Genomic DNA, 22,786 nt, shown 5'->3' with positions numbered 1-22,786 from the left:
GACTCGAACTGAATCCGGTATGACACATCATGGCTTCATCTGCTGTAATATTGGCCGCTGGAACTCCTAACTTTGTTGTTGTTTTTCAGCTGTATTTGTATTTCATGTCAAATGCAGAGTTACAGAAATGGGGAGAGAGGACAGAGGGAGAGCGATCTTCCATCCACTGGTTCACTCCTCAAATAGCCACAGAGGCTGAAGCTGTGCAGATGGTCTCTGATGCTCCAGGGTTGGGATGGGGAGCTGGTGAGGCTGGCAGAGTACTGGGAGCTTGGGTGAAATGAGCCCAGCTGGCAAACCCAGCTGGGTGAGCATGGTGAGAAACCATAGGGAGTATACAGTGGGGAGAGTCGCGAGGGGCCAAGAGGGTGACAGTGCCAGCCTGCTCTGTCCCTGAAAACTACAGATCCAGAGCTGCTAAACAGTGGTGGGAACCAGGGCCCACAGACAGCGGTTAAGGAAGGGCACATGAGCTGGGTTAAGGGGCCTGCCCAGTGTCAGGCCCCTGCCTAAGCCTTCTGGCTCAGCAAGGGGAGGCCTGGGCTCTGCCTTCAGTCCCTGCGTATGCCCGAGCATAGGCAGTCGGGGGCCAAGGACTGCCTTTGGCACAGCTGGTATGAGCCCCTATAAGGCCTGGGGCTGGCAGGTCTTCCCTCTTCCTCAGGTTCCTTCCCTGGGCACTCGAGCACCACATCCTGGCCCGACAGCTCCACAGGTGTCACTCGACCTGTGCAGCTGTGGCCTGAACTCTTCCCTCTCTGGTCCTTCCACCTCAGCATCTCCACCCCTAAACCCGAAACTCTCTCTCCCATCGTCCTTCCCTTTCCAAACCTGCTCTGCTCTGCAGTGTGTCCCATGTCACGTGGGCCAACATAATTGTGCCTGCCTCAGCTGCACCCCTAAAGCAGTCTCTCCAAATGCTCCCACACCACTGCCTACCATCCTCACACTGCTGCCCACCACTCCCACACTGCTGCCCACCACTGCCCACCACTCCCCACACCGCTGCCCACCACTCCATACACTGCTGCCCACCACTCCCCATACCGCTACCCACTACTCCCCACACCGCTGCCCACCACTCTACCCACACCACTGCCTACACTGCTTCAACATCCCCCCACAAACTGACTCGGATGCCTCTGCCAGGCTCTCTTCCTCTTACCTGCCTTACAGGTGGATGGTCCAGGGGCCACACATCCCATGACTCACCAGTGGCTTTGCCTTTAGGCACCACAAAAGATTGGAGGTTTTTTTTTTTTTTTTAACATTTATTTGTTTTTTTTTTTTTTTTAATTATTTATTATTTAACTTCAGTAATTACATTGTATTATGTGACACAGTTATATAGATACTTGGGTTCTCCCCACCCCTCCCCAAACCCTCCCACCATGGTGGATTCCTCCACCTTGTTGCATAACCACAGCTCAAGTTCAGTTGAGATTTCCCCATTGCAAGCGTATACCAAACATAGAGTCCAGTATCTTATTGTCCCGTCAAGTTCAATGGCTTCTTAGGTATACCCTCTCTGGTCTGAAGACAGAGCCAGCAGAGTATCATCCCAGTCAATTGAAAGGTCCAACATACCATCAGCAAAAATTTACATCATTATGGAATTAATTGACATAGTAATGAGTAACCAATATGTTAAAAGTAAATGCGAGTTCCCAGCCACCTTCTGTGACCACCTCACCTATACTTCAATTTTAGTTTATACACAACATATAACATTCAAAACATAACATGTTATACATAACATCATATCATCTTAAATCAAGGCAAACATGTGGTATTTAACCTTTTATTTGTTTTTATTACAAAGTCAGATATACAGAGAGGAAGATCTTCCATCTGATGATTCACTCTCCAAGTGACCGCAAAGGCTGGTGCTGTACCGATCCGGAGCCAGGAACCAGGAACCTCCTCCAGGTCTCCCACGCGAGTGCAGGGTCCCAGAGCCTTGGGCCATCCTCAACTACTTTCCCAGGCCACAAGCAGGGAGCTGGATGGGAAGTGGAGCTGCCGGGATTAGAACCCGGCGCCCATATGGGATCCCGGCATGTTCAAGGTGAGGACTTTAGCGGCTAGGCCACACAGCTGGACCCAGAAGATTGGAGTTTTAAGGTTCAACTTTTACTTCATCTGAATATCATTTCTCCAGGAATTTTGGGTGCTTTTTTTTTTTCCCGGAGGAGCAATCCTTAAAGCCTAGATTTGGGGCAGAATGAGTTCTCTAGTATGAGACTTCTTTGCTTTTGGATCTCTCAGTGCATAATTAGGAAATGCATACAAAGGCATGGGTATTGAAAGACTGATAGCACTGTCTTTATTCCAGCCCACGCCTATTGCCCTAGCTTTGACTTGCTAATCTGACGGTGACGAATCAGCCTGCTCTTGGTCATCATATCTTTATTTATTTGCTCCATGCTAGAATATGCACCATTTCTGAAAAACAAACCTACTGTCATCCAGGCTTCCCCTTGAGACTATAGAGTGACAAGACCTAGGGCAGGTGTTTGGCAGAGCAGGTAAGATGTGTGGTCCGACCTTGGGGTGCATGTATCAGGACTGGGCCGCCTCCGTTGCTGATGCCTGTGTAGCGGACAGCATGCCCAGATGCACACGGAGGACATGACGGCCGGCCCATCTAGGCCAGCATTGAATACCTCTTCGAAGGATGGAGAACAGAACAGGTTGGACTACTCTCCTGGCCAAGTTTTGTAGCCAGTGTCTGGATGCACACTGACGTGGATTGCGTCAACCAATAGACCTTGGGGAGATTTTCTCAACCCTGGAGCAACAAAACCAACTTCTCAAAACTATCAAAGTCACTCAAGAAACATCCTCGGAACACTCTTTCCCACATCGGGCTCTCTAAGGTGTCATCAAAGGACCGTCCCTCATCCCTAATGTAGTTTGACAGTAAGGAGCAACCCCTGCTCCCTCCTCCGTCATGGACAGAGAAAAAACTGAAACATGTGTCCCACACATCTTCCTCCCCTCCGTCATCAGAGGCCCACATGGGAACGCATCCCTCTCAGCTATGTAATGTGTAACCTGAATCTGATAGAGATGCTGATTACAGTCCACTTCCCATCCAGCTCCCTGCTAATGCGCCTGAGAAAGCAGAAGATGGCCCAAGTGCTTGGGCCCTGCACCCATGTGGGAGACCCAGGTAGAGTTTGAGGCTTCTGACTTCATACTGGCCCAGCTGCAGCTGTTGCGGTCACTTGGGTAGTGAGCCAGCAGATGGATGATCTCTCTGTGTCTCCCTCTCTCAGAAAGAAACTATTCAGAGATACTCCCCCTCCTGCCCCACACCTCCCGTGGCTGTCCTCTCTCCATCCTTCCCAACTAGCTCTCCCCTAAGGGCTCCTGGTTTATCCCTGTTATCCCTAGGTGTTTCTATGTGCACACATTTCTCAGACAGAAATATCTTTTTTTAAGGCCCCCATATCTTCTTTGTTAAGACGATGGTAGATGTGCTTTTGCAATTTGCTTTTTTCATCCAACAGCATCATGAAAACCATCAATAAACATTGGACAATTGTGTCATAGCATCTGGCCTCTGGCGTGCCAAAAGCATCCTGGGATGTCATCCGTGGTGAAAGGCGGGCGTCTGCCAGTGCAGAGGACTGTAGGTGGGGGTCTGATTTGATTGGAGGTCTCCAGGCTGGACAAGCGGCCAGAGGCCAACTCCCGGCTACAGACCTGACAGTCCCCAGGAGACTGCACATGTGACCGGCGCATGGGCAGCGGCAGTGCAGAGAGCAGCCACCAGGGGGCGGTGAGCGGCTGCTGTAACTCGTCGGGGCAGAGGAGCTGGAGGTGGAGGGGCACCCTGGCGATGCTCCCCACTGGAGAGGCGGCAGGGAATGGAGTCGCAGGAGCTGTGCTATTGGTGTCTGGAGATCCGTGGAGTCCAGGACCATGGCAGAGCCCTGGTGATTGGTGGTCACTTGGAAAGCCCTGCAAGTGAACTTGAGAATAAACCTGGGGCCTGCAGCAGAGAGGGGTGCATTACTACCTCTCCTGCAACAGGCTTCTGCAGGAAGCAGAGGGTGCTGCCCTGTGTACTCCCTCCACCCTCCAGGCGGGCTCCCCACAGGGCCACCAGCCAGTCCCTGCCACATCCCGGCACCCCCGTATTCCCTCCCAAGACCCTCATTCTTCGGCCCACCCATGCCTACAGAGCTGCAGGGAGCCTCCCCTTCCAGGGTGGCTGCAAGAGGTCAGCCTCTGGGGAAGCGCTGACCCCGCTGCCTGGCACTGCCTGGCACTGCCATCTACTGGCCACCTCAGGGCTTCTGCTGCCTTCACAGGACAGGTGGGAGTCACGCTGCCCAAGGTCACACCCGATGATGGTGGCAGCACTCAGGAACTGCCCTGCACTGTCGTTGTCTCTTTAAAGGAGAGAATAGATGCCCACATCTATCTTAGAAAGGATCAAGAACTAAGGGTTGGAGTTTCCTGACTGCAGCGGCTGTCTGGTGGCCTCTTGCCAGTCTTCTCCATTCTCTAGGTGGTCATCATTTTTCTCTGGGTGCCCACCTCCCTTTCAGATATCCTGCCTGATACCCACTTCTGGAGGGTGGGGCAGTGGCCCAGGGACATCTTGATGCTTGATGTCACCAGGGCAGCCTTGCTGGCCGCAAAGGTGGGCTGCATCCGTCTGGGTCTCCTGGATGGAGCTCTGTCTGGGCGCCCAGCTGTTGAGGGCATGTGGGGAGTAAACCAGCAGACACAGGATCTCTCTCTCTCTCTGCCTCTTGGATAAGTAACTAAAAAAACAGAAAACAGATTTGTAGAAGGAACGGGATGTGCAGTCACTCTCTTCCCGGCCCTGGGCCTGTCTCCCCACTTCGGTAGGCCTTGCTTCCCAGCACCATCTCGGCTAGGGACACATGCTTTGTTGGTGACTGAGCCAGAAGCAGAAGCCCTGCAAGGCCAGGTTTTATTTATTTATTTTTTTTTAAGATTTATTGATTTTTATTGGAAAGGCAGAGAGAAGAAGATATATAGATATAGATAGATATATAGAGAAAGATCTTCCGTCTGCTGGTTCACTCCCCAAGTGACCGCAATGGCTGGAGCTGAGCTGATCTGAGCCGATCTGAAGTATCAGGTGAGTTCCGGGGTCCCACTTGGCTCAGCCTGTCAACACCCCTAGCTCTTTTCACAAACCAGCGGGTGCTACAGTCCCACAGAGGCAAGTCCACAAGTCCCCTAGAGAATCTGCCTCCAGATCCAGTGCTGTCACATTTCTGGTGGGTGTTGAAGCCCAGCCTGAAGTGGGCTACTCCCTGCCTGACACTTGCAGGCAGGCATTGCGGCCTCGCCAGGCATGTCCCCACCATCTCCAGCAGGCAGCCAGTAATGTATATACCAGCAGGCAGCCAGTAATGCCATTTAGCCCAACCCAGGTCTTCCACTGGGCACGTGCCCTATGATTTCCCCCTCTAAACCATTTGGTCTGATTACCTTCTCCTATCTGCTAGTGTAGAGGCCCGGCCCACTGTCACCCCCAGACCCCCTTCCCAGGGCAATCTGCAGCCCTCCCATTTGGGGGCCAGGATGACGTATCCTTGCCTTTTCCACTTATCTTAAAAAAAAAAAAGATGGAATAGGCAGATAGGCAGTTATGCTGGCACACTGATATAGTTAGCACACATTTGGCATTCAGCAGGCAACACTTGCTAGATACAAAGCAAGAAACCTAGGCATTGCCTAAGGCTGGGATATTTATTTATTTTTCAATGTCTGAGTTAGAGGGGGGGGGCCCTTTTCTGCCAGTGCGGTCGATCTTGGCTCCCACTTCTACTCTGATGTCTCTGGCCTACCGAATACCCGTTGTGCTGGCTCGAGAGAGATACTTTCTTTCTTTTTTTTTTTTTTTAAAGATTTATTCATTTTATTACAGCCAGATATATACAGAGGAGGAGAGACAGAGAGGAAGATCTTCCGTCCGATGATTCACTCCCCAAGTGAGCCGCAACGGGCCGATGCACGCCGATCCGGAGCCGGGAACCCGGAACCTCTTCCAGGTCTCCCACACGGGTGCAGTGTCCCAAGGCTTTGGGCCGTCCTCGACTGCTTTTCCAGGCCACAAGCAGGGAGCTGGATGGGAAGTGGGGCTGCCGGAATTAGAACTGGCGCCCATATGGGATCCCGGGGTGTTCAAGGCGAGGACTTTAGCGGCTAGGCCACACCACCGGGCCCGAGAGATACTTTCAAACAAGGGTGTGGAAACAATTAATTGGTCGATGGGTTCTGTAGACAGGTTTATGGGAACTGTAAGCCCCTCAATACCTCCTCCCTTATTCTGTGTGACCCCAGTCTATGAAAGCCTGGTGCCACTAGTAAATTTCAGCTATTGACCATGAGTGAGTAGCCCATGCAGGCTATTATTGGCTCTGTGCACCAAGTCCATTGCTGCCGAACAGTGAACACAGACCATTCTCACTTTTATTTTTTAAAAGATTTACTTATTTTTATTGCAAAGTCAGATATACAGAGAGGAGGAGAGACAGAGAGAAACATTTTCTGTCCGATGATTCACTCCCCAAGTGACCGCAACGGCCAGTGCTGCACCAATCCGAAGCCAGGAGCTCTTCCAGATCTCCCATGCGGATGCAGGGTCCCAAGGCTTTGGGCCGTCCTCGACTGCTTTCCCAGGCCGCAAGCAGGGAGCTGGATGCGAAGTGGAGCTGCCGGGATTAGAACCGGCGCCCATATGGGATCCCAGGGCTTTCAAGGTGAGGACTTTAGTCACTAGGCCATGCTGCCGGGCCCACCCTTTTTTCTCAAATTTTGGTTTTTACTCGAAAGTCAGATATACAGAGAGGAGGAGAGACAAAGAGGGAGATATTCTATCCGCTGGTTCACTCCCCAAGTGGCTGCTGTGGCTGGAGCTGAGCTGACCTGAAGCCAGGAACCAGGAGCTAAACCCCTCCCCACACCTTCCCCTCACATAAATGAATTTTTATCACCCCTTGGGTTTATTATTATTTAAAAATTTTTTTATTGGAAAGTCAGATTTACAGAGTGAAGGAGAGACAGAAAGATCTTCCGTCCGATGATTCACTTCCCAAGTGGCCACAATGGCTGGAGCAGAGCCAATCTGAAGCCAGGAGCCAGGATCCTCCAGGTCTCCCACGCAGGTGCAGGGGCCCAAGGATTTGGGCCATCCTCGACTGCTCTCCCAGGCTACAAGCAGGGAGCTGGATGGGAAGCGGGGCTGCTGGTATTAGAACCGGCACCCATATGGGATCCCAGTGCATTCAAGGCGAGGACTTAAGCTGCTAAGCTTAATTGCTGGGCACCACTTTTACTTTTGAGCTCACTTCTGGTTCAGTCCCCAAATGGCCAAAAAGGTTAGGGTTAGGCCAAAGGCCCATAGGGGTACAGGGGCCCAAGCACCTGGGGTGTTTCTCCCAGGTGCTGGGTTGGAATTGAACAGCTGTGACTCAAACTGGGGTCTATATGGGATGTTGACACACTGCTGGTGGCAACTTAACTCCTCCATGACCTTTTTCTCAAGTCCCCTCCTATGGTGCGCCAGGCAATGTTTCAGGCACCATGCTACACTGCAGAACCAAGACTTGGGATGCAGCAACAGATTTAACCATACATAGTGAGGAGAACACCAGGGCAGGTCCCTGCGAGGCGACTGCAGGAGGGTAGTGTGATGCTGAGTTCAAACACACTGTTTGCAGTGATGGTTCAGGGCAGGTGTCTCAGGGAGTGACATATACTGAGCTCTCCTGACTGGCCGACAAGGAGCCAGTAACATATTTTATTTATTGAAGAGGCAGACAGAGGCATCCAAACACACATAACAGATGGAACTGGGCTGTGTCAAAGCTGGGAATTCAATCCAGGCTTTCCACACGTGGAAGGAGCCCAGCTGCTAAGCCATCGCTGCTGCCCCTCCCCTCCGCCCACTCCAGTCCACACAGGCCAAAAACTGGAGTCCAGGAAAACTAGCAGCTTCTCTAAGACACAGGAGACTCAACTGGTAGGCTAGACACCTGTCCATTGGGCAGATACTACTAGAATTCACCCTTCATCATGTCCACTGTCCCTCTCCTCCGCTCTGCTTGGAAACCCAGTCTTACTCCACAGCGTCTAGGCTCTCCTTCCCACCCCACACACATCACGGCTTCGGCCTCCTCAGGCACTCCCCACTGCTCATGGAGAAAAGGGTGCAGACCCCAGAGCTGGTCCCAGTCTGCTCTACTGGTCTGAGCACCCTAGTGAGTTACTGTGAGTTTCCCATCCCTTCAGTCTCGGGAGTGTGCTGGGAAGAACTGCAAAACCACTCCCCTGCCCAAGATTCCTTCAATGAAAAGCCCTGGAGTGGGCATTGTGGTGTGGCACGCTGAGCTGCTGAAGACCCCCTCACCCCACGACAGAGCACCAGGGACGCAGTCCTATTCCCACTCATGATTCAGTGTCCAGCCATTGCATCCAGGAGGGTGGCAGCCACCCACGAAGGAGGCCTGAATGGGGCTCTGAGCTTTGGCTGGACATTTGGGGGGGTGAACCCGTGGCACAGGGCTGTCGCTTTTTTCACCACTAAGATTTATTTATTTGTATTGGAAAGGCAGATATACAGAGAGGAGGAGAGACAGAGAGGAAGATCTCTCTGATGGTTCACTCCCCAAGTGGCCGCAATGGCTGGAGCTGAGCCGAGCCAAGGCCAGGAGCCCTGAGTTTCTTCCGTGTCTCCCATGTGGGTGCAGGATCCCATGGCTTTGGGCCATCCTTGACTGCTCTCCCAGGCCACAAGCAGGGAGCTGGATGGGAAGCGGGGCTGCTGGTATTAGAACCGGCACCCATATGGGATTCCAGCGCAGTCAAGGCGAGGACTTAAGCCGCTAGGCTATCGCGCTGGGCCCCACACTCTTTCAAACCTAACTATTCCGGGTGCCAATTTTGGTCTGACAGGTCCCTGGCAGGCTTTAAACTGGAGAGAGCTGTGTCTGCTACGTTTGGTCCCCAAGAAAGAACCCATGTGGATGCTGGGAGAAGACAACTTTCCCCTGGATCCCTTGGGCCACCAAGCACACCTTCCCTCCACACGTGTCTGGACCACGTGGTGACCGGTGTGCCTGGCCGCCAGTTTATGGGTTCCAAACCACGGGGAAGCTGTGTGGGTCGTTCATCGTCCGCACCACGAGCACAGCCCTGCCAGGCTCGTCTCTCCAAGCTTCTCATCCGTGAGCAGAGGTACCCACCACGCAAAGTACGCTTGGCTCCCCGCTTGCACTTTTTAACAAAAGCCCCGAGGAAGCTTTCCAGGCGTATGGCCCGAAGGACGCCACAAGCGACCAAAGCGTCCTGGGGCCCCGGCAGGCTTGGGGCCCCCAAAAGTTGGCCCCCGTGAACTCGGCAGCCCCCCACTTCTGGCGCCATTGGGTTCATCCTCAGGATAGTCAGAGCTGTAAGGGCGCTCAGGGCAGGAGGGTACCTAGGGACGACAAGTTTATGGGACCTGGCTACTTTGTGGAAACCGCGGCGACCGCGTACCCCAAAGCCCGCTCCAGTTTCCCCCGGAGTCAGGCGCCCGGCTCCTCACATACACCCGCGCCAAAGGAGCCGGCCTTAGGGCGCATGCGGCAGGACCACCGACCGCGGAGGAACATTGAGCCACCGCGCGCCTGCCAGACGAACCAATCAGCGCCCGCCTTCCACAAAGCAGCTCCCGCCCTCAGGACCCCTTCCCCTCGCAGGCCGCCGGGGCCCGCCCACTCGCGTCCAAGCCCCGCCCCAACGCCGTTCTCCGTGAGCGGCTCGGGATTGGCTCCTGCGGCGGACGCGCGCTCTGGTTGGCGGATCGGGGGTCACGAGGGCGCCGTCGTCGGCTTTCCAGGGGCGCTTACTGGGCAGGCTCAGTCTTTCGTCTCAGTCTCGAGTGCCCGCGAGCTGCCCGCCGCAAGCTCTCCGGCATCCTCAGGGTCCGCGGCCGCCATCGACGCCGCGAGGGATTCCTCTGAACTCGTCTTGCGCCAACGCGCTCCGTTCCGTCGTCAGCCGCCGCCATGGTGAAGCTGGCTAAGGTGAGCGCGCGAGCACGCGTGGCGCGGCCTGCTGGGGAACGGCCCGGGCGCGTTCCAGGGCGCCATGCTGGGGGGGAAGTCTCGCGCGACTGGCGGGCAGATCTCGCGGCCTGGGCAGCCTGGCGGGGAGGTGAAGAGCCGGGGCAGGTGGCGGCGCGGCGGGGGAGGCTGCGGCCCTGGGCGCGTGGGGCGGGCGCGGGTGCGGGTGGTCGGGGCTCCGGGGTGCGCGGCGGGAGGGACGAGGCCGGGCTCGGGCGCGCCGCACGACCGGGCTCCGCCTCCCGGGCGCACGTGCGCCGGCTCGCCGCCCGCCACGTGGGACCGCGCCGCATGGGCACCCGGAGCCCGGCGGCGGCCCGACACGTGCCCGGCGCGCACATGGTGGCGTCCCGGGCAGCCCCTCCACGTGGCCCCGACAGGTGTGGGGGGGAAGCAGGCCAGGACCCCCGGAGGAAGGCAGGACCGCACGTGCTTGTTTTAAAGGGGTCTACTGGCGTCTGTGGTGGTAGAATTCTGTGGAAGGGCCCCGTTTAAAATAGTCAGCGGACCCTCAGTCCTGAACCTGAAGGAGTGGTGTTTATTTTGGGCCCATTCACTGTGTGGCGGTGTGTTGCATTTTTGGGAGGTTTTTACATGCAAGATGGGTGGTTGGTTTTGTACTGTTAAAGGTAGGAGGGCTCAGGTCCTCGCGGTGTGCCTTATAGGCTGGTAAAAACCAAGAACCTAAGAAGATGGCTCCCCCTCCGAAGGAGGTAGAAGAGGACAGTGACGATGAGGAGATGTCAGAAGACGAGGACGAAGAAAGCAGTGGAGAGGAGGTGATTGTGATGGGTCTAATGCCAGCTTGGCTTGAAATTGGAGAAATGGGGGCTCACTAGTGTCTCGTTCCTGGAAGTAGTATAAGGTTTGTACGCTGTGGAGGATGACCAGGAGGAACGGTCCTTGACACGGCCTCTTGGGGCTGAGACCGGAAGCCCTGTGTGCTGGGCGGTGCTGCACGTGTGTGCAGACTGCAGCTTCAGTTTAGCCGCACCTGGGGAAGCCGGTGAGCGATCTGCAGCGGCCTTGCCCTTCGGCCTGCGGAGTCCCTGACCTGCGCTCCGAGTGTGGGGGCGCCGGCACCCCGAGAGGTTTCAGTAACTGTCAAGATGCCTTTGGTGTCAGTCCAAGGCTATCAGGCTTTTTCTAAGCGTGCCACATACAGTTGACACGTAGTAGAATTTAGCGAAAGTTTTACTCGAGTAAGAATTACCTCTGAAAATTAGTAATTACCGGAAAGTAGTTTTTAGTAGGATTTTTAAGTGTAAGCAAATGTTTCTTATCCAGCTAAGTGCTTGTGCAGCTGATTAAATGTTGATTTTTAGTCAAGAGCTTGAGTTGTATATACAAGTTCCGTGCCACTGTGCACTGTCTGACCAGCCCAGAGCTGATTTAACGGCAGTTGTTAGACGCTTCACAGCCCACATGTTAATTCTACATGTGGTATTGATGTCATGGTTTTCATGGGAAAGTTGGCTTTTAAATGTTCGAGTTTGCTTCAGTAAGGGAAGCAGAAGGACATGGACTTTGTCCCTTGCATTTAATGTGCTAATGGGTATCTGGTACGGGGGCACTTGAACCACAGGCAGGGCCAGAACCTGGCATGGCTACTTTCTTCCTTACATAGGGGTTGGAAAGGCAGTTTGGGGTAGTGGTGCGGGGAGGGGGCACCTTTGGGCCCTGGGACCATGACTACCCCAGGCACAGAGCAGTTGTTTCTGTTTGTGTAGATAGTTGTCCCTCAGAAGAAAGGGAAGAAGGCTGCCGCTGTTCCGGCCAAGAAGGCGGTGGCTTCTCCCGCCAAGAAGCTGGCAGTCCCTACTCCGGCCAAAAAAGCTGTTGTCACGCCAGGTAAAAAGGGAGCTGCCACACCAGCCAAGAAAGCAGTGGTGACACCTGGCAAGAAGGGAGCCACGCCAGGCAAAGCACTGGCAGCAGTGCCAGGGAAGAAGGGGGTGGTCATCCCAGCCAAGGGGGCAAAGAACGGAAAGAATGCAAAGAAAGAAGACAGTGAGGAAGATGAGGATGAGGATGATAGCGAGGACGATGATGATGAAGACGAGGAGGATGAAGATGAGGATGAAGACGAGTTTGAATCGACGGTGGTAAAAGCAGCAGCGAAGGCCCCTGCCCCTGCCTCAGAGGATGAGGAGGATGACGAAGATGATGATGAAGATGACGAGGAGGAGGATGAGGAGGAAGATGGTAAGGAATTTTTAGTGTTTTTTTGTAAGGTTCCGAGAGAAGTGCTGCTACCTTCCAGCAGCCTGGGGTTAGGCTGGAATCCTGGAAGTCTCGGGGCTGCTGGTTCCGGGCGGCACTGCTCGGCTTGTCCTCCCTGGGGGGCTGGCTGCTGGAGCGGAAGTGTCTCTTGCAGACTCTGAAGAAGAGGCTATGGAAGTCACCCCGGCAAAGGGAAAGAAGGCCCCTGCAAAAGCTGTGCCTGTGAAAGCTAAGACAGTGGCTGAGGAGGACGATGAAGAGGAAGATGACGATGATGAAGATGATGAGGATGAGGACGAGGAGGAGGAGGATGAGGAAGATGAGGAGGAAGAAGATGATGAAGAGGAGGAGGAGGAGGAGGAAGGTAATCTCATTGAATTCCAGAATGCTTTCCTGTCCATTTTGAAGTAGCCTTGCGTGTGGCTGCTCCTTACAGTGTGTGCATCTTGTGCAGAGCCTGTCAAGGTAGCCCTTGGGAAGAGGAAGAAGGAAGCAGGCAAGCAGAAAGCAGCTCCGGAAGCCAAGAAACAGAAGGTGGAAGGTAATGTGGGGGGTACGTGGATGCTAGGGGGTATGCCTTACAAGAGCACGAATGATGAGTGACACAGGGACTTAATACTGACACCTGCTGATCCACACAATGTGCTGATGTGCTGCCCAGGGAAGCCTTTGAAACTGGAAGTTACTGAGGCCATGTTTTTCAGGGACTGACGAGTTTGTTTTTTACAGGTACAGAGCCAACCACATCTTTCAATTTGTTCGTTGGAAACCTGAATTCTAACAAATCTGCTCCTGAATTGAAGACTGGTATCAGTGACGCTTTCGCTAAAAATGATCTTGCGGTTGTCGATGTCAGAATTGGCACGAACAGGTAGGTGCTCTTACTGTGTTGCTGTGTGCGTCTCATGACCTCTCCCGTTAAGTGTCCGCTTTCCAAAAGCATGAATGTGTGAATGAGTTCTTGTATGTGGGTTAAATCGTTGATAAGATATGGAATCTCAACTTCTCCTAATAAACTTCAGTTGCATTGTACAGAACATTTGGATTTATTTTAGCACATGAGTTTAGAAATGGTTCAACGTGGAATTCTTTTAGAAATGGCTCAAGTTTTTAATTTTTTCAAGATTTGTTTTTCTTAGGTTTATTTTTTTATTTTTATTTTTTTTTAAAGATTTATTTTATTTTTATTACAAAGTCAGATGTACTGAGAGGAGGAGAGATAGAGAGGAAGTGGAGCTGTCAGGATTAGAACCAGCAGCCGTATGGGATCAAGGCGAGGACCTTAGCCACTAGGCCACACTGCCGAGCCCTCTTAGGCAGGTTTATAAAGAAAAGGACAGAAAGGTCTTCCATCTGTTAGTTTACTCCCCAAGTGGCCAAAATGGGCAGAACTGAGCCAATCTGAAGCCAAGAGCTTCCTCTGGGTCTCCCATGTGGGTGCAGGGTTTCCGAAACCTTGGCCATTCTCTACCGCTTCCCCAGGCCAGTGGGGAGCTGGATGGGAAGTGAAGCAGTCGGGATACAAACTGGCATCCCTATGGGATCCTGGGCTTACAAGGTGAGGATTTAGTCACTGGACGATCGTGCCAGGCTCTACAGCTTTATTTTACAGTCACAGTGGGAGATGGTTCTGTTCACTGATCACATGGGACCGGGCAGACAGAAGCCAAGAGCCTGGCATTTCATCTGTGGGGACATAGGCTCCCCAGGCTAGTTAGCAGGGAGCTGAATTCTAAATGGAGCAGACAGGGCTGTGATTGGCACTGCAGTGGGAGATGGCATGCATTATATGTGTGAGATGAATGTGCTCTTGTGCCTTCGTGCCAGGCCAGAAGTACTGTTTCTGTCACCTGTGCAGGTACTTTTTGCTAGACTGGGTACTCTTGTCATGGTTCTTAAAGATATGCAACTAAACTGTTAGAATTTAGCCTATCTGCATATCGGCTATGAATTTGCATGTTGCGTCTTGGTGATTAAACCTTGGCCTGTAGTCCTTTGTGGAGTTTTTAAGTAATTACTGCTTGTCCCTAAAGTATGTTCTGTGGCCCTTTTCACACCTATGAATTTTCCTCCTTCCCTTAAAGGAAGTTTGGCTATGTGGATTTTGAATCTGCTGAAGACCTAGAAAGAGCCTTGGAACTCACTGGTGTAAAAGTCTTTGGTAATGAAATCAAACTGGAGAAACCAAAAGGAAAAGACAGCAAGAAGGGTAGGTATGGCAGTGAGGTGATAATGGCTGTGTCGACTGCCAGGATGATTGTTGACCTTCTCGCGGTTCCTACTTGAAGTTGGGTTCCTGATCTAAAAGAATTAGATCACGTAAATGTATTGGCGTGGCTCACTATCGCAGGCTAAAACTGTTTCAGGAAAAACTAGCACTTTCCACCCAGAATGCTTTGGGTCGGAAGTGCCCCCTGGCTTGCAGGGTTTTATTGTCAGATTTGGGGATTTGCGTGTGTGTAATGAGAACTTGGATAAGGCCCAACTCCTCTGTCCATCTTGCACATTTCCGTAGGTAACTCCCCAGACCAGATGTCTGCCAGTGATGGCTGTAGCCCCAAGTCTTGCGTGTGGGTAGCAGGAACCTAACTACTGACCCATTGCTTGCTGGATACTATACCAGGAGGCTGGAGCCAGTTTGGACCTGAGTATTCCGAAACAATTCAGCCCGCATATTTGTTCTGCTTTAAACCGTTAATTATTTAGATACTGTGCATGTGCTGCAGATTGGGCTTTTCTGTAAATACCCATCATTTACTTGGACAGTCTGAAGCACCGTAGGATTCACATTGTTGGCAGGAACTGGGTGTGGATGTGCACACGTGGCCAGGTTTTCCTTGTTGCTTCTGAAGGTTATAAGGTTATTGGTTTTGTGTTTATCTAGACAGAGACGCAAGAACACTTCTAGCTAAAAACCTCCCTTACAAAGTCACTCAGGAAGAATTAAAAGAAGTGTTTGAAGATGCTGTGGAAATCAGATTGGTCAGCAAAGATGGGAAGAGTAAAGGGTAAGTTTTTAAGGAGTGTTTTGGTCAACATGCATGCAATTCTTCAGAAAATATAAATGTTGCTTTAGTCTTTGTAGATGTGTGATCCCAGGCAGCTTAACCTAAACCTGTGATTGTATTTCCGAATTTGAACACAGAATGATACTGTTAATTCACAAGGTACTTTTTAAGGATGAACTAATACATTCAAATGAACAAAAAAGAAATGCTTGGTGAGAGCAGGCATGCTCGGGTACTATGGCTGTAGACTGATGCGAATGTTCAGAGTGTAAGCTTTTTCCTCTTTGGCAGGTTTGCTTATATTGAATTTAAAACAGAAGCTGATGCAGAGAAAACCTTTGAAGAAAAGCAGGGCACAGAGATTGACGGGCGATCTGTTTCCCTGTACTACACTGGAGAGAAAGCTCAAAATCAGGACCACAGAGGGGGCAAGAACAGCACTTGGAGTGGTAAGGGTATATGGGCTGGTTGAAGGAGTTCTAGGATAGGGGAAGTTCTTTGCATGCTTAGATTTATAAGTAAATTTGTTACTTGACATAAATGATCAGAGTGATGCTATTGTTAATAGTTATTTCCAGTCTTGGTTTTGTGCTATGAAAGCATTTTCCGCTAGACCACAGGCAAATCTGAGTGATTCGAGTAGTGGCTGATCTACACATCTTATCTAGCATCCTGCTAATACATACGAGAATGAAGCTGATTATGGCATCAGGACTTGGGGTTTTTCTTACCCACAAGACCTCTATGTGGTTCTGGCTGGCCTGGGCCAGGCCTGGCAGGCATTTAAGATGGGAGTTGACAAGTGGAAAAAAAGATTGATAGTCTCCCATCACTCTTTTCATAAGCAAGTCAAACGTAGTTTACCTGAAAGGCTGAGAACCCGGTAATGTGCTTGCTGATGAGGCTGTGGCCAGGCTTCCTGGACCTCCCGTGGATGGGCTGAGAAACTGCTGCCAACTCCGGCACAGTGGTGGCAAGGTGGATGGCAAGCAAAGGGTGCAGTGTACAAAATGGTTTCCTACCCACTGAACCACACTCCTGTCCGAGGTAGGGTTAGAAAGACACAATATTCAGCTTCCACATTGAAGAAGGCAGGGTGTGAGCACACGGTGACTGGGAGGGACAGTGTCGGTGGGTTTTCTCTGAGGAGGCGAGCTAGTGCCTCAGTGTATGTGTGCATCTCTGTTTCCAGGTGAATCAAAAACTCTGGTTTTGAGCAATCTTTCCTACAGTGCAACAGAAGAGACTTTGCAGGAGGTTTTCGAGAAGGCCACGTTCATCAAGGTGCCACAGAACCAAAATGGCAAGCCTAAAGGGTGAGTATCTTTGTGGGGTCAGCTGTGGGCTGGACGATTGTCAGCAGTTCTGAAAGGCACGGTTGTTTTGCTGTGAGAAGCTGGGGCCTTGCCTGCACCTTGGCCTGGTCCAGGTGGTGATTCGTTCTCTGCTGTTCATTCCCAGGTATGCTTTTATAGAATTTGCTTCATTTGAAGATGCTAAAGAAGCTTTAAATTCCTGTAATAAAAGGGAGATTGAGGGCCGGGCCATTAGGCTGGAGTTACAAGCACCCCGAGGATCGCCCAATGCCAGAAACCGTAAGTGCCAAGGCAGGTGTAGTGGGAGCTGGTCCGCCTCTGCTCCTGAGCATGACAGCTGGACATGATGACTGATGCTCTGAGAAAAGATGAGGAAATCTCAAGAAAATTCCTCTAGATAGTCAAGTTCTGATCCGGCTGTGTTGATGCAGGGCAGCACATGGGGCTTCCTGAAGGCAGCAGCAGCATCTGGGCCGTGCAGTGGGGCTGCGAGGGTGGTTCCTGGGCACAAGTGGAGTGGAGGCCACTGAACAGCGCTTCCTTGGTGGGTGAGGTGCTTTGTGTCACAAGCAGACTTTCTCTCCCACAGAGCCAACCAAGACCTTGTTTGTCAAAGGTCTGTCTGAGGAGACCACAGAGGAGACGCTAAAGGAATCATTTGATGGCTCTATTCGAGCGAGGATAGTAACTGACCGGGAGACCGGGTCCTCGAAAGGGTAAGTGCAGGAAGTGGACAGGGCAGCTTCCAGTCGTGGGCAGAGCTGGGCTGCTAGGAACCTTCTCGTTGAGCTCCTGTCTGTCGATTCGTGGCAGCTTATGGATTCGCAAGGGAAGGACAGAAAATTCACAGAACTAGCATTGTTTTACCTCTGTCTACATGCAGAGACATGTTTGTTTGCTGTTTTGTGACACTTGGGCATCCTCACCACTTGGGTAGGGAGCTGTGGCTTGGGGCTTAGCTGATACCTGAGGCTGCTGGCAGGGGCGTCATGGCTGCGGAGTCTAACTCGGCACTTATTGTGGGATCTCCTTTGCGGTTTCAGGTTTGGTTTTGTAGACTTCAACAGTGAGGAAGATGCTAAAGCCGCCAAGGAGGCGATGGAAGATGGGGAAATTGATGGGAACAAAGTGATCTTGGACTGGGCCAAGCCTAAGGGTGAAGGCGGCTTCGGGGGCCGTGGGGGCGGCAGAGGCGGCTTCGGAGGCCGAGGCGGAGGCAGAGGAGGCCGTGGCGGATTCGGGGGCCGAGGCAGGGGTGGCTTTGGAGGTAAGGCTGAGATGCTACCTTGTGCTCCATGGGCGACTTGGGCTCTGAGGGTACAGGATCCCCTGGGCTCATTGAATATCTGCCTTCCTTCCTGCAGGGCGAGGAGGCTTCCGAGGCGGCAGAGGAGGCGGTGGGGACCACAAACCACAAGGGAAGAAGACAAAGTTTGAGTAGTCCGTCCCCGTCTCCCTCTCGCATCTGAAAGAAAGGACTCTGGGGTTTGTACTCTGACCCAATCTGTGGCAGAGCCTTCTGCGGACATTCCGAGATCCTGTGCAGGCCTATGGTCTACTTGCAAATGCACATAGATAACATTTCAAGGGCAATACCCTGTTGGTTCTGACTGGATGTTCATATCAACTTTTTAAAAGAGCTGAGTGATAGTGCTAACCTGTATCTGTAAGTTTTGAATTTATATTGTTTCATCCCATGTACAAAACTTTTTTTTCCTACAAATAGTTTTGTTTTCTGTTCGGGGCTTGTAAAGGAAAACAAAATGTTTTATGATTTTTGCTTCAGTGACTTTAGGACCGATTAAAAGTCCTAAACTCTGGCCACAGGCTTGCACTTCGGAAGAGCGTTCCTCATCAAGTGGCACTGAAGACCCAGCAGAGCCACCACCTGATGACTGCAGAGTCCAGGGCCTTGGGTGGGGTGGCCAGGGAGGTGCCATGGGAACTTGTTGGAAGGCCCTTCTGGCATCGTCTGCTTGCGGCGGTAACCATGCGGGCTGACAGCTCTGTTTGCCCTGGGCACAGTGCTGTTGGTTTGACAAAGCAACCTGCCCTCTTCCTCAGCTCAGCCACAGGACACCTTCTGGTCAAGGCGTCGGCAGCTAAAAGAACAGAAGAGTTGTTTTATTTTCCTTTTTGGTTGGTGTGGTGTGTGATCAGCTATGGGGATAGGACGCTTTCACTGATAATTGGGGCCTATTAAGGATGTATAAACTGCTAATTGCAACCGTCAGGCCTGAAAGCTGGGGTGCTGTGCGGCTCCCAGAAATTCCTTCAGTCACTGCACTGGGTGTTGGGTAGTGGGGATAATAGCTTCCTGACATTCACTGGTTCTCTAAAGGAAGGCTCCAAGTTGCCTGGTTGCCTTCCCTGAGGGAAGGAAGTGGCCCAGCCGTGCCTGCTCCCCAAGTGTGCTGTCTCCTGTGGAATGAAGGAATGGCAGAGTGGTTGCCCTGCAGCCCTGAGGGTGGGAGAATGCCTGCAGTCTTACCCCAGCCTCCTGCCCTGTTGCTGGTGTGGTAGCTTAGGCAAGGGCTGTGCAGCCATTTTAGGAGTGATTTCACTTCTGGCAAATGGTGGTGCCCACTTGCAGCATTGTCCCAGCAGGTGGCAGTAGTAACACCAGAAAAGAAAGGGACACTTCTGAACGGGGCTTGGAGAGCAACAGAAGGCTTCTGACTGCAGACCAGCGAGCACTGTGAACCAGACTTGTGAACGTGGGAAATAGTGCCAGCCACTTGGAGAGTGTCCCTGTCCAGTCACCTCTGCTGGCTTGATTTCTCAGCCTGCTGCCTCTGCAGACTCCATGGATGGCCGCATAAACTGGAGGTGATGGTGAAAACCTCACCAATCAATAGAGAGGGATGCTGACCAAGGTGCATTAATGGGATCCAATGGCTAACACCAGCCCAAAGCACCTGCAGTAACATGTGGTTGAGCCCAAGTGACGGGAAACTCTTAGGATCCCAGCAGACCAGACCTGCAAGCAGTAGGGAGTCCTGTGGGGCTCCCTAAAACCGACCTTGGTGAGATCCTTGTGAGTCACCCCAAAGATTGCCACAACAGCCAGGGAATACTCAACTATGCTCAGACTCAAGAACTCACCTCTGGGCTTAGCTGCTGCCTGCTAGGCAACATGTGCCAGGCTGCCAGGGCCCTGGATGATGGCTCGGTGGTTGGTTAGATCCTCAATCTTAGAAGTGCCAGGATCACTTCTGGCTGCTTTAATTCCGTGCTGTTCCCTGATTACAGCCTGGGAAACCAAGTTGATGGCTCAGAACTGTGGGAAATTTGGAAGAAACTTCTGGCTTCATTTGTTGGGGAGTGAACCACTGAATAGAGGATGTTTCTGGCTTTCCTTGTCTCTAAATCTGGGCCCTAAGCCTGTGCTTTCCTAGGCCACAAGCAGGGAGCTGGATGGGAAGCAGGGAAGTGAACCAACTGGAGCCATATGGGATCCCAGCATGTTCAAGGTGAGGACTAGGCACTAGGCTACTAAGTCATGTCCATCATTGCAGGCATGAACAGTGACAAAGCCCAGCATCCTATTGTCAAGATATAGTTAACAGTTACCACTGGGAGTCCATCTTTGATCTGGAAGTAGAAATGAATACTATATTATATCTTCACATCTGGACATAATAGTCTATTATGCATCCAGTTAGGTCTTTTTTATTGCAAACTCAGTACAGAGAGGAAAGTCTTCTGTCCAATGATTCACCCCCCCTCCCCCACGTGGCCACAACAGCTAGAGCTGAGCCAGTCAAGCCAGGAGCTTATTCCAGGCAGGTGCAGGGTCCCAAGGCTTTGGGCCATCCTCAACTGCTTTCCCAGGCTGCAAGCAGGGAGCTGGATGGGAAGTGGGACCACCAGGATTAAAAACAGTTCCCCCATATGGGATCCTGGCACTTGGCAAGGTGAGGACTGCTAGACCGTTGCACCAGGCCTTAGATTTAATTTGTTTAGTTAGGTGAAGCTAAAGGAGGTCAGGAGAAATCTTAGTGGTCTTTTTTTTTTTTCAATCTTCGCTATTTCAACCCCCAAATGACTGTTGTATCTGGGGCTGGGCCAGGCCAAGGCCAGGAACCTCTGGGTCTCCCACGTGGGTGCAGCACCCAAGGATTTGAGCTGTTTTCTGTCTTCCCAGGCTGTAAGCAGGCAGCAGAATGGGAAGCGGAGCAGCTGGCACCCATGGGATGAGCTCTGCAGGCAGTGGCTTAGGTTGCTGTGCCACAAGGCCAGTCTTGTGTCAGTTCTATTCATGGAGCTTGTGTTTGCAAGTTTGCCTCCTTTTAAGAGTGTACTTAAAATGGATACTCAAGTACTTTTGTGATGACTTGTGGGCACAAGGAACAACAGAGGTTGATCCTGCGATGGGTACAGCCCAGCTGAGGCTGACCAGCTGACCACAGAGTGGCTCCTGTCCGGTCTCCCAACTCACTCTTAGCTTTGTGGAAAAGTTCCTTTTGCAGTCTTACCTTGTCCATGTTTTTGCGCCTCCCTGTGGGCTTGGGAGGGTTCCAGGTGGGGGGATCCAAGTGTGCCCCTTGGTAAGACCCACAAAGCTACATACACAAGCACACAGAAGAGAAATGCCATGGGGCTCCTGAAGGCCTTAGTCCCTGAGTGCCACTGGGCAAGAAGGGTCCCTGGCCTTGTAGAGCTTGTCCTGATGTTGGGCAAGGTGGATGAATGCCGTTGTCCATGGGGTTGAACCCAGGCTTGACCCAGCCCACCCCAGCGCCAAGGCCAGGGCCAGATGCCTCTCCAGAGGAGGCCTCAGCTCCTGATTTCCACCTCTGATGTGCCCCCTCAGTTCTGGGAGCTGGCCGGGGAAATGCTGAGGGCAGGTAGCAGGTCCCATGCCTGGCTGAAAGGTGTTCCCCGCCCCCAGTTGGTCCTGAGGAAACTGCGTTATCTCCGGTATCTGGACACACCCAGACCCCCTGGACCAGACCCTTGTCCTTTGCCAGGTGCCACAATCGAACTGCTGACCCTTTGGTTCCCCCTTGTGGATGCATGTGGAAGTGACTCTGGAGGTATCTGGTTACCCCTAGAACACCTGCTGAGGTCATGAGATGTAGTGGTCCCCAGCTGGAGAGAGACCCCCACCTGCAAGAAGATCCAAGACTCACTGCCCTGGGACACTAGGCTAATGGGGATGCAGCAGACTGCAGGGACTCGGGACCGCATGGGGTTGGACAGTAGAGATGGTGGCCAGTTCTTGCGAGACAGGTCAGTAACTGGGACAGCAAGGCCTGTTGTTGCTCTTCCTCAACAGGTAAGACACTTGCCCATTTCCAGCGAGGCTGAACAGAGGGTTGTGTGGTGGCCCTGGGGTCTGGAAGGAGGCCCAGCCAGGCTGTGAGGACAGAGCCATGTGTCCAGGGACAGAGCTGTCCCCATCACTGACAACCCCCAGGGAAGGCAGAGCAGAGAAGCCCTGTCTGGGGGCACCAGCAGGAAGCAGGAACTCTCGGGCAGGGGCCCCTGCATCCCCTGCGAGCTCTCCAGTGTGCAGGTGGTCCCAGGGCAGGAGTGTCAAGCCAGGCTGCAGAGACCGAGGCCTGGAGCCACTTACTGTGAGGATGCCTACCTGCCTGAGGTTGAAGGTCGAGGGTCACTACCAGCACCTGGTAGACATCTCAGGGGCCCTCCTCATGGCTTTACGATTTAACTGTTGCCTCATCTTTTCCCTTGGACTTGGGGTGTCCTTTAGCATTCCCATCCTTGCTTGGAGCATTTTGGCTGGGCTCGTGATTCTGTTAAGTATCCCGGCAATGGACTCAGCATGGTAAAATCCTTGCCTTGCGCACACCAAGATCCCATACGGGTGCCGGTTCGTATCCTGGCAGCCCTGCTTTCCATCCAGCTCCCCGCTTCTCACCTGGGAAAGCAGTCAGGATGGTCCAAAGCCCCTGGACCCTGCACCCATGTGGGAGACCTGGAGGAAGTTCCTGGCTCCTGGTTTTGGATCGGCGCGGCACCGGCCATTGCAATCAATTGGGGAGTGAATCAACAGATGGGATCTTTCTGTCTCTTTGTATATCTGACTTCTCAGTGTGTGTTCTCCCTGGCTGAGGATCATGGGTAACAGACAACACCTGCCCCAATCAGGAAGGACTGGGGGTCTGTGGTC

The 22,786-nt window shown here is 52.5% G+C and overlaps 1 protein-coding gene and 3 non-coding genes across 4 annotated transcripts; all 4 read left to right on the top strand.

Annotated features, from left to right (window-relative positions):
- The first annotated feature begins 9,894 nt into the window (after positions 1 to 9,894).
- Positions 9,895 to 18,467, top strand: NCL (nucleolin). Its single transcript, XM_058665103.1, has 14 exons — positions 9,895 to 10,061; positions 10,766 to 10,879; positions 11,831 to 12,305; positions 12,478 to 12,687; positions 12,778 to 12,864; positions 13,053 to 13,194; positions 14,408 to 14,536; positions 15,212 to 15,331; positions 15,623 to 15,780; positions 16,524 to 16,647; positions 16,793 to 16,926; positions 17,237 to 17,363; positions 17,691 to 17,914; positions 18,012 to 18,467. The coding sequence occupies exons 1-14, from the start codon at positions 10,044 to 10,046 to the stop codon at positions 18,086 to 18,088; spliced, it is 2,139 nt and encodes a 712-aa protein (XP_058521086.1). The 5' UTR covers positions 9,895 to 10,043; the 3' UTR covers positions 18,089 to 18,467.
- On the top strand, positions 12,909 to 12,977 carry LOC118757951 (small nucleolar RNA SNORD82). The gene has a single exon (XR_004995452.1). It is a non-coding gene; the product is annotated as a small nucleolar RNA SNORD82 (small nucleolar RNA).
- On the top strand, positions 16,986 to 17,064 carry LOC118757952 (small nucleolar RNA SNORD20). The gene has a single exon (XR_004995453.1). It is a non-coding gene; the product is annotated as a small nucleolar RNA SNORD20 (small nucleolar RNA).
- LOC118757948 (small nucleolar RNA SNORA75) lies at positions 17,423 to 17,563 on the top strand. Its single transcript, XR_004995450.2, has one exon. It is a non-coding gene; the product is annotated as a small nucleolar RNA SNORA75 (small nucleolar RNA).
- Positions 18,468 to 22,786: the final 4,319 nt, after the last annotated feature.

The sequence above is a fragment of the Ochotona princeps genome, chromosome 5 (assembly GCF_030435755.1).
Source record: "Ochotona princeps isolate mOchPri1 chromosome 5, mOchPri1.hap1, whole genome shotgun sequence".
Lineage (NCBI taxonomy): Eukaryota > Metazoa > Chordata > Mammalia > Lagomorpha > Ochotonidae > Ochotona > Ochotona princeps.
The sequence above is the reverse complement of the archived record's forward strand: the minus strand, read 5'-3'. Positions and strand labels throughout refer to the sequence as shown.